Genomic DNA, 11,656 nt, shown 5'->3' with positions numbered 1-11,656 from the left:
GTTGACGTGTACTTATGATGAAAATTACAGGCCTCTCTCATCTTTTTAAGTGGGAGAACTTGCACAATTGGTGGCTGACTAAATACTTTTTTCCCCCACTGTATATCGCCTCAGCTAATGTTTAGTTATACTGTTGGACTAATCACAAACCATTACAATTAGCTGTAGCACAGTCAAAATGTATAGAGATAAACTATTTTTGGCTAAGACTGGGGGGGAGCAGATGTTGCACAAATCACCTCCGAATCCCTCCCTTTGTCTCTTTTGTTCATTCATTGGCCCTCGAGGAGGAAGGGAAGAGTGATTGGCCTGCACACTTGACAGATTTTCATGCTTCTTGGTTGTCTTCTAGTGTAATGGACCTTGCATATTTCAAATGTCTAATGAATGCCTCCAAGTTCACCCACATACCTATTTCCCCATTTGTGATTAGTTGAAGACATGAATACGCCTGGAGATAACTTGTGACACTTTAATCAATGGGAGCACAATATATCTCTGCATCTATGCAGAATTTGGCACATTTGGTAAACTCTTGGCATGAGGTGGTAGGCACATTGGGCATAGGCTGGAGGTGGGGGTGAGAGGAGCAAGCTGGCAGGGTGGCATGTAGGGAGGGTGTGTTGTGGTGGATATGGGGGGCGAGGTGAGTTGGGGGGCATTTCAGCAAGCCAGCAGAGAGGGGGTCAATGGGCACTCTCACCATGCTGTCATTATGCCGTAATCCCGCTTCACTTTTCTGGAAAAACTGAATAGCACTAGAATCACTGACTCAATTTTTGGATCTCATTTTCATGACAAAGCGATTGTTCCACTCACTGTTTAAAAAACTGGGAGGCTGGGTATATAAAAGGGATTGGGTGGCAGGACCAGAGGCATCCAGCATCCAGACTTTTAGGAGACCAGCAGACCACCGCTATCTATCAAGCCTAGCCCACATACAATGTCCAAAATGGGCAGGGTGAGTAACAGGAATATGGCCACTTGGCTCTGGGCTGTCACTGGCTCCATCAGAACATGCTCTAATAATATAGTGGACAGGATAGTGATTGTATGGTGGCAGTAGCATAGCAGTGATTTTCTGTGGTGTGTTTGGTTTAGTTATGGGATGGCCCATTTTGATATTTTCTGTCAAACTTGGCTGATTTATCCTGCTGGCCATTGCCATAGTAATAATAACGTAATAGTATAATTGTAATGTATGTGTAATAATACCAGTGTAATAGTATTTTGTGTGATGCCTGACATACAAGTGGAGGGCACTATTGCCAGACAGCACAGCTCAATACCATCTGTGAAATGGAATGCTGGTAAAAGCTTGTCAGCACTGGTGTCCTGCAAAAACGGACATAATCTCTGCCTGGACTAAATACACATTTTATTAGAAATATAGTCTTCGATTTGGTGTTTAAGTGCCATCAAAAATATTTACATTGGAGTTATTCTGTGATGGAAAGACTAACTCAAACGGATGAGCTTACCCACATCTATGGCTTATAGAAATAGCCCTAGCTGCAAAGAAAGGCATCAGGAATGTGGTGAGTGGATTGACATGTTCTTTGGTAGGTTGGGAAAAGCCATTAATTGTGTAAAAAGGTACCTACAGGTGTCCTACAGTGCAGTCCAGAGCTTTTATCAAGCATATGAACCTAAGTTCAACCCACTCACTCCACTCTGATCTGTTTTGTTCTCGTCCAGATTGTCTTTTACGAGGATAAGAACTTCCAGGGCCGTCGTTATGAGTGTGACAGTGACTGCACCGACTTCCATTCCTACCTGAGCCGCTGTAACTCCATCCGTGTGGAGAGTGGAGCCTGGGTGGTGTACGAGAGGCCCAACTACATGGGCTACCAGTATGTTCTAACCAGGGGAGAGTACCCTGAATACCTGCGCTGGATGGGCCTCAACGACCGCCTCAGCTCCTGCAAGATGATCCACTTTGTAAGTCAGCCACTGCCTCAGTCCTAGAACATTATAGTGAATGCAAAGAGATATCATTATGCTTCTTCCATAACAGTATCTAGATGGGGTATGTCTGTAAGGTCTATGCTGAACTGTCTGAATGGGGTATACCGTATGTTGTATTATAAACCGGGTAGTTTGGGTCCTGGATGCTGATTGGCTGAAACAGCATTTCAGCCGTGTCTACATCAGACAATATACCACGGGTATGACACAAAAATACTTGTTTACTGTTCTATTTATGTTGGTAACCAGTTTATAATAGCAATAAGGCACCCCTTGGGTGTGTGGTATATGGCATTTTGCTTAATTAGAACACAGAACACTGTACACTTCACTTCAATGCACGGGGTAGGGTATACATTGTAATAGTAATTTCATAGATCAACAGAAAAACCAAGAATAGCCACTATAGTGACAGCAAAAGTGGTATAGACAGGACATCTGACTGTTCGTCAGATGGGCGTATTAGGCATCCCAATCCCAATGAGGCCAGGCACAGGACAGTGACGGTTCACCCAGGACCTAAGGGCTTTGCCAAAGGAGTTCAATACCAGCATATACAGTGGGGAAAAAAAGTATTTAGTCAGCCACCAATTGTGCAAGTTCTCCCACTTAAAAAGATGAGAGAGGCCTGTAATTTTCATCATAGGTACACGTCAACTATGACAGACAAATTGAGAAAAAAAATTCCAGACAATCACATTGTAGGATTTTTAATGAATTTATTTGCAAATTATGGTGGAAAATAAGTATTTGGTCACCTACAAACAAGCAAGATTTCTGGCTCTCACAGACCTGTAACTTCTTCTTTAAGAGGCTCCTCTGTCCTCCACTTGTTACCTGTATTAATGGCACCTGTTTGAACTTGTTATCAGTATAAAAGACACCTGTCCACAACCTCAAACAGTCACACTCCAAACTCCACTATGGCCAAGACCAAAGAGCTGTCAAAGGACACCAGAAACAAAATTGTAGACCTGCACCAGGCTGGGAAGACTGAATCTGCAATAGGTAAGCAGCTTGGTTTGAAGAAATCAACTGTGGGAGCAATTATTAGGAAATGGAAGACATACAAGACCACTGATAATCTCCCTCGATCTGGGGCTCCACGCAAGATCTCACCCTGTGGGGTCAAAATGATCACAAGAACGGTGAGCAAAAATCCCAGAACCACACGGGGGACCTAGTGAATGACCTGCAGAGAGCTGGGACCAAAGTAACAAAGCCTACCATCAGTAACACACTACGCCGCCAGGGACTCAAATCCTGCAGTGCCAGACGTGTCCCCCTGCTTAAGCCAGTACATGTCCAGGCCCGTCTGAAGTTTGCTAGAGTGCATTTGGATGATCCAGAAGAGGATTGGGAGAATGTCATATGGTCAGATGAAACCAAAATATAACTTTTTGGTAAAAACTCAACTCGTTGTGTTTGGAGGACAAAGAATGCTGAGTTGCATCCAAAGAACACCATACCTACTGTGAAGCATGGGGGTGGAAACATCATGCTTTGGGGCTGTTTTTCTGCAAAGGGACCAGGACGACTGATCCGTGTAAAGGAAAGAATGAATGGGGCCATGTATCGTGAGATTTTGAGTGAAAACCTCCTTCCATCAGCAAGGGCATTGAAGATGAAACGTGGCTGGGTCTTTCAGCATGACAATGATCCCAAACACACCGCCCGGGCAACGAAGGAGTGGCTTCGTAAGAAGCATTTCAAGGTCCTGGAGTGGCCTAGCCAGTCTCCAGATCTCAACCCCATAGAAAATCTTTGGAGGGATTTGAAAGTCTGTGTTGCCCAGCGACAGCCCCAAAACATCACTGCTCTAGAGTTGATCTGCATGGAGGAATGGGCCAAAATACCAGCAACAGTGTGTGAAAACCTTGTGAAGACTTACAGAAAACATTTGACCTGTGTCATTGCCAACAAAGGGTATATAACAAAGTATTGAGAAACTTTTGTTATTGACCAAATACTTATTTTCCACCATAATTTGCAAATAAATTCATTAAAAATCCTACAATGTGATTTTCTGGATTTTTTCTTCTTCTCATTTTGTCTGTCATAGTTGACATGTACCTATGATGAAAATTACAGGCCTCTCTCATCTTTTTAAGTGGGAGAACTTGCACAATTGGTGGCTGACTAAATACTTTTTTCCCCCACTGTAGCACTGATCGTGGCACTGATCGCTATGGGCTGACCTAGAGCTGGCAGGCAGAATCAGACCTATACTTCTACTGTAGAATCAATAAATGTTCCAACTATGGTGCAGAATATGGTGGTGGAAATATTCTCTGTAACGCAGGAAGCCATAAATGGTCCAAACAACAGAAGTGAAAAAAATACAGCAGGCAATGTTTAAAAAATATATGTTTATTTTCTCATGATGGTCCTTTCAGTTTCGGACCCAACTCAAGAGTATAAAAACATTGGATTGGTGATGGATTGGTAGACAAATGCATTTTGGGTCGACCAGAACATTGACAAACACACAACAATACTTTACAAACCTTGTGTGTTACTAACTATCCTTACATCCTAGCCCCCAAAATAAACCATAAGTTGCTGAGTATGAATCTCATCTCCCTATATATCCCTCCTTCCCCCTTTCTCTTACCCCACATCCCCGCCCCTTTCTTTCCCAATCCCTTACACTAACCCCTCGCCTCCACAACGATCACTCATTCCCACCACCCCCACCCCTGTAGACCTGTGGGACCCAGTACAAGATGCAGCTGTATGAGAAGGACGACTTTGCGGGCCAGGCCTTCGAGGCCGCCGAGGACTGCCCCTCAGTCCTGGAGAAGTACCGTTGGAGGGAGGTGTACTCCTGCAAGGTCCTGGATGGCTGGTGGGTCTTCTACGAGCACCCCAACTACCGCGGACGCCAGTACTTCCTGGAGAAGGGAGAGTACAGGAAGCCTGGTGACTGGGGTGCAGTCAGCCCCACTGTCCAGTCCTTCAGACGCTTCACTGAGTGATCCTCCTGACCCCAACAACAACAACCTCAACACCAACCTCAACCTCATCTATTATCATACATAATATGGACTTTGAATAACCCTAATACTTCTTGATTTTGAATAACGCCTATCCTATTACTACGAGCCCTTTGATCGTGACTTTACTGAGGTCTCTCTCCTGAAATAAAAAGTTGTCTGGTAAGCAGATCTGAAAATGTTGGCCTTTCTGTGTGTCTGTGTCAGTGAATGTGTGGAGACGGAAGGTAGCAGGTGCATTCTTTTGTCTAAAATGCATGACCCTGAACTGATACAGGCCAAAGGGACATCAACTTCTACATATGCGCTCCAGTGCCAGAAGTTGACCCAGCTTTCCATTACTAAGTCGATACTTTACAAAAATGTCCTCACAAAGAATACTTCTAGCGACCATGTCTCATAGTCATAGAACAGGTTTCAGGTCTACAGTGATGGGGTGAGGGTTGTGATGAGTCCCAACTGAGAAGCAGTTTCCTCCACCACCAATCAGAGCCATTGTTGTTGACCGATCAGAGTCACCCAGGAGCTCTGAGCAGAAGGAGTGCAGCATAAGAGGCCAGGGTACAGCAGACTAGAAGGGGAGGGCAGAGAGAGATGGCAGTTGGCACTCAGTTAATCTATTTTGTGTATTTATTTTATGTATTCAATGTACAGTGTGTGTGTACATTGAATCAATTTTGTTTGTGTTGTCTGTGACCTTGTGTGCACTACAGTGAAAACATGGATGTAATATAACAGGTCAAAGCCTACTCAGTGTCCAGGCTGAACTCCACACTGCCCCCTGTGGTCAGGTCTGTAACCGAAACCCCTGGCACGCCCGAGTCCTGAAGCCAAACCCCTCCCACCAACATCAGCCGATCACCAATCACATGGGCACATTGGGAATATTTGGAAAGAATGGAGGATGGTGCCCGTGTTAAAACAACCCTTTGATTTAGCAGCACAATATCCTGGGCACATTTAGAGGATGACTACAGTGTCTGAAACAACTTCTCTATCCATGAACTCACTCAATGTTAAACAATATGCAAAACACAAAGTAACATGATACTGTTCAATCAGGAATCAGCCACTAGACTGTGTTTTTCTGTATCTGAGTTGTTGAAGCTCCACATCTGGGCACTATAGTGGGTTGGAGCTGTAGTCTCTCCCAACAGAAGCCTGTGGTGGTGGGCCTCAGTAGGACTGTATCCCCCAGTGGAACACTTCCTCTACCCAACCCTGCATAGATCACCACCCCTCCTTCATATGGACAGGCTGAATGGGAGAAGCGAGGCTCAGGTGCGGCGCCCTCTATAGGTTTCTGCAAAAACACAGTCAAAGTTCTGTGATATTGTATTTATTTGGTGTATGTTCCCCACAGCTGGGCAATGCAGGAGGTAATAATATAATGAACAGCAGAGTAAAAAAAACACCTCAGTCCAACGCTGGCCATCAAGACACAGGAAGTGGGCATCACCCAGTGCAGCCCCAGAGTATCCTGTGCTGTAGAGGATAGGTTCATTAGAGTTACCAGCCTCAGAAATTGCAGCCCAAATAAATGCTTCACAGAGTTCAAGTAACAGACACATCTCAACATCAACTGTTCAGAGGGGACAGTGTGAATCAGGCCTTTATGGTCGAATTGCTGCAAAGAAACCACTACTAAAGGACACCAATAAGAAGAAGAGACCTGCTTGGGCCAAGAAACACGAGCAATGGACATTAGACTGGTGGAAATTTGTCCTTTGGTCTAGAGTTCAAATTGGAGATTTTTGGTTCCAACCGCCGTGTCTTTGTGAGACGCGGTGTGGGTGAACGGATGATCTCCGCATGTGTATTTCCCACCGTAAAGCATGGAGGAGGAGGTGTTATGGTGTGGGGGTGCTTTGCTGATGACACTGTCTGTGATTTATTTAGAATTCAAGGCACACTTAACCAGCATGGCTGCCACAGGATTCTACAGTGATATGCCATCCCATCTGGTTTGGGCTTAGTGGGACTATCATTTGTTTTTCAACAGGACAATGACACAACACACCTCCAGGCTGTGTAAGGGCTATTTGACCAAGAAGGAGAGTGTTGGAGTGCTGCATCAGATGACCTGGCCTCCACAATCCCCCGACCTCAACCCAATTGAGATGGTTTGGGATGAGTCGGACCGCAGAGTGAAGGAAAAGCAGCCAACAAGTGCTCAGCATATGTGGGAACTCCTTCAAGACTGTTGGAAAAGCATTCCAGGTGAAGCTGGTTGAGAGAATGCCAAGAGTGTGCAAAGCTGTCATCAAGGCAAAGGGCGGCTATTTGAAGAATCTCAAATATAAAATATATTTTGATTTGTTTAACACTTTTTTGTTTACTACATGATTCCATATGGGTTATTTCATAGTTTTGATGTCTTCACTATTATTCTACAATGTAAAAAATAGTAAAAATAAAGAAAAACCCTTGAATGACTAGGTCTGTCCAAACGTTTGACTTCTAGTGTATATTTCCACACAATGAGGGTAGAATAACACTGTGAATTTGTGAAAATGATGATACCAAGTGGGCACACACTGGTTGAATCAACGTTCTTTCCACGTCATTTCAATGAAATTACGTTGAACCAATGTGGAATAGACGTTGACGTCTGTGCCCAGTGGGTAATGCCCTTTTAGTGTAAGAGCTGTTTGAAAATAGTTTTGGCCTTCCTGGTGACATCAGTTAATAGACCAATAAGAAAGAGAGTTCCAGACCTCTGCCAATAACCGCTAGTTTTCAGTTTTCCCCTCCCCACTCAGACCACTCCCAGACAGTCCTAGCAGAATTCTTGCTTGAGAAATTGGTCTTTGCTAAAAAACGATTTTTGTTTATTTTTGTCAATTTTAACTGAAAACAATCACAGTAAGGTTACCCAGAAATTATTTGATATTGAGATAAAAATGGCTGCATTGGACCATTAAGATCAGTGTTTAAGAGTACTCACCCATGGTCAGTGTGCCTCCATCTTGGTTGAGGCGGGTTGCCACTACAGTTCATCTCCTTCAAGGAGAACCTCACTGAGGCCTGGTTGTCATGGGCAACGGGGTCAGGCAGGTCACATTGTCATAGGTCACTCTGAGGAGGGTTCTGATTGGGTTGAGTGGGGAGGAGCAGCCACTAAACACCACAGGTCCCCACCCAGGCACAGATGTTACTGTGTGATACAGTCGGATACCTGGGAGGAGAACAGAACCTGACCAGGAACAACTCCGATGGGTCCTGGCCTCTCGGGGCCCTAGGGATCCGGAGGGACGGGAGTGGTATGCCGATCACTGGGATGACGGCCCAACTTGGGACGGGGAGGGGCTTTAGCGGGGGAATTAGTGGAGAACAATTGGAGGGATACTTAGTAGCAATGCAAATATCATGGTACAGCTATATGGACACTCAATCACTATGGTATTTTTTATTGGTCAATTTACAAACAGATAAATAGTTTTGAAACTTGTATCTCATTATGGTACATGGTGAAATAAGTATAGCCAGTTATAATTGTAATGGCTTAGCAGATAATAACAAAAGAATAACAATATTTACATGGCTCAAAGAGAAGGAATATAATATCTATTGTTTACAGGAAACTCATTCAACAATTCTAGATGAAGTTGCGTGGATAAAGGAATGGGGGGGCGAAATATACTTCTCCCATGGGCAAAGAAACTCAAAAGGGGTGATGATATTAATTAACAGTAATTTCGATCCGAATGTGCAAATTGTCCAAAAAGATACGCAAGGTAGATGGATTATTTTAAATATGTTATTGGACCATAAACAGATATGTCTCATTAACCTTTACGGACCAAATAATGATGATCCACACTTCTTTGACAATATATATATAATAAATTATCAACCCTGAAAGCTATTCAAGACTCTATTATTATGGTGGGAGATTATAATACCGTTTTAAATAGCTCAATGGACCGTAAAGGAAATCACACTACAAACAATCACCCTCATGCTCTTAGGGAAATCATGAATGTCATGGATACATTAGAACTAGTAGATATATGGAGGCTTAAATATCCTGATCTAGTGAGATATACATGGCGGAGACTCAATCAAGCTAGTCGTCTTGACTTCTTTCTTATGTCATTCTCGTTGGCACCAAAAGTTTAAAAAGTGTTGATAGGGGACAGAATGCGGTCGGACCATCATATAATTGGCATATACATTACTCTTACTGAATTTCCACGTGGGCGAGGATATTGGAAATTTAATCAAAGCCTATTGGATGATAACTTGTTTTTAACTAGGACAGAGGAATTTATAACTGATTTTTTCTGACATAACATAGGTACAGCAAATCCCCTTATTGTATGGGACACCTTTAAATGTGCCTTTAGAGGCCATGCAATTCAGTACTCATCTCGAAAACAAAAGCAATTTAGGTCAGAGTCCATACTAACAAAGGAAATAGAAGATCTAACAGAACAGATAGATAGCAATAAAAACTGTAACATAGAGGCTCAGAATAAATTAGAGGAAGAACAAAAATAAATGGAGAAACGTATTCAAGAAAGATCAAGTGTAATATATTATAAAATAAAGCATATGGGGAAAAATGCACCAAATTATTTTTTAATCTTCAGCATAGGAATGCTACCAAAAAGAATTTACTGAAACTGGTTACAAATGACGGAGTCACCCATGATTCACCAAATTATATTTTGAAGGAGGAAACAAAATACTTTAAGTATATGTTTTTGTTTCAGTTGTCTCCATCTCCTCTAACTGAAGCTAATTGTAGAGATTTTTTTCTATTGATAATGTAAAATTAACAGCCGTACAGAAAGACCCATATGAAGGTGAAATTACAGAGGAGGAACTTCTGAATGCAATTAAAGACTTTAAGTCCAGGAAAACGCCAGGTTGGATGGCATACCAGTTGGATATACTCAGAGGACCGTTATTAGCATGTTTTAACCACTCCTATGTAAATGGTAGATTATCAGACACTCAAGAAGGTCTGATTTCATTATTACTGAAACAGGATACAAGTGGAAAATACAAAGATCCAGTCCATTAAAAAAATTGGAGGCCCCTTACACTTCAGTGTTGTGATGCAAAAATTCTTGCAAAATGTATAGCTCATAGAATTGAAAAGGTATTGTCGGACATTATTCATTCTAATCAGACAGGTTTTTTACATGGAAGATACATTGGAGATAATATAAGGCAAGTACTGGAAACAATAGAACACTATGAAAAATCTGAGAATCCAGGCCTGCTATTCATAGCAGACTTCGAAAAGGCGACTGAGGTTTATATATAAATGCCTGGAGCATTTCCATTTTGGAGAATCTCTTATAAAATGGGTTTGTCACGGTTTACTAAGCCAGAACCCAGAAGCAGACCAGGACAAGGTGAGTTGAAACGAAGGTGAGTATTTATTTAACAGATTCAAAAAATGATGTAGAATAATCCAGGGGACAGAGCGGACGGCGGAGCAGCCGCCGACAACCAGGCAGGGGTTGGGTGAAGGTTCCGGGAGATTGATGTTCATGGCTAACGATCCGGCAGGGAATGGATGTCAGGTCAGGGCTTAAGAAGGGTGAAGATCAGGACCAGGTGTGCAGACCGCTGATGAGATGCAGGTGCGGTTAATCGGGAGATCTCCCGCCTAGCAACGTCGCCCGGCAACCAGGCCGGGAGCGTTCACGAACCCTCAGGAAACTGGAGATTCCGAGCAGAAAAATGGCAACACAGGCAGGAACCGACTCAGGATGCAGGGTTCATGACAGTACCCCCCCTCCGACGAACGCCACCGGGCGGACTACCCGGAGCGCCAGGATGGAGGCGGTAGAAGTCACGAAGGAGGTTAGCATCAAGGATCTGTTGCCGAGGAATCCAACTCCTCTCTTCAGGACCATACCCCTCCCAGTCCACGAGATACTGGAAACCCCGGCCCCGCCGTCTGGAATCCATAATGCGGCGCACCGTGTAGGCAGGACCACCTCCGATCATCCGAGGGGGAGGAGGAGGAGGCGGAGGGGGTAACAGAGGACTGAGGAGAACAGGCTTGAGGCAGGAGACATGAAAGGTGGGATGGACTCTGAGCGTTCTAGGTAACTTGAGTCGGACCGCAACAGGATTGATCACCTTCTCCACCACAAACGGACCAATGAACTTCGGTGACAGTTTCTTAGACTCAGTCCGCAGAGGAAGATCCCGTGTGGCCAACCAGACCCTATCTCCGATGGTATAGGTGGGGGCGGGAATCCGGCGATGATTCGCCTGGAGCTGATACCGGTCAGAAACTCTAAGGAGGGCCTTTCTGGCCCGATGCCAGGTCCGGTGGCAACGACGAATGTGGGCCTGAACAGAGGGCACTGAGAGATCCTTCTCCTGAGAAGGAAACAAGGGAGGTTGGTAGCCATACAGGCACTGGAAGGGAGACATCCCAGTGGCAGATGTAGGGAGAGTATTGTGGGCATACTCAACCCAAGGCAACTGAGAGACCCAGGAGGTGGGGTTGGAGGAGACAAGGCAGCGTAGCGTGAATTCCATCTTCTGGTTGGCTCTCTCTGCCTGACCATTAGATTGGGGGTGAAAACCAGATGTGAGACTGACTGTAGCTCCAATGGCCAAACAGAAAGACTTCCAGACAGCAGAGGTAAACTGAGGGCCACGGTCGGAAACTATGTCACTGGGCAACCCGTGGACCCTGAAAACCTCCCTAACCAGGA

At 44.3% G+C, this 11,656-nt stretch overlaps 2 protein-coding genes across 2 annotated transcripts; one reads left to right on the top strand and one right to left on the bottom strand.

The window, feature by feature from the left end:
- Positions 1 to 943: 943 nt before the first annotated feature.
- LOC311121063 (gamma-crystallin S-like) lies at positions 944 to 4,946 on the top strand (the record flags this gene model as incomplete). Its single annotated transcript, XM_084195599.1, has 3 exons — positions 944 to 961; positions 1,699 to 1,941; positions 4,674 to 4,946. The coding sequence occupies 3 exons, from the start codon at positions 944 to 946 to the stop codon at positions 4,944 to 4,946; spliced, it is 534 nt and encodes a 177-aa protein (XP_084051725.1).
- A 421-nt stretch (positions 4,947 to 5,367) lies between these two features.
- On the bottom strand, positions 5,368 to 6,449 carry LOC311121064 (tRNA wybutosine-synthesizing protein 4-like; the record flags this gene model as incomplete). Its single annotated transcript, XM_084195600.1, has 4 exons — positions 5,368 to 5,535; positions 5,717 to 5,914; positions 6,088 to 6,267; positions 6,380 to 6,449. Coding segments are annotated over 4 exons (616 nt in total), but the record flags the coding sequence as incomplete, so codon positions are not given.
- Between the last annotated feature and the right edge of the window lie 5,207 nt (positions 6,450 to 11,656).

This window comes from Coregonus lavaretus (genome assembly GCF_964263955.1).
Source record: "Coregonus lavaretus genome assembly, contig: HAP1_SCAFFOLD_9695, whole genome shotgun sequence".
NCBI lineage: Eukaryota > Metazoa > Chordata > Actinopteri > Salmoniformes > Salmonidae > Coregonus > Coregonus lavaretus.
This window is presented reverse-complemented; position numbering and strand designations above follow the sequence as displayed.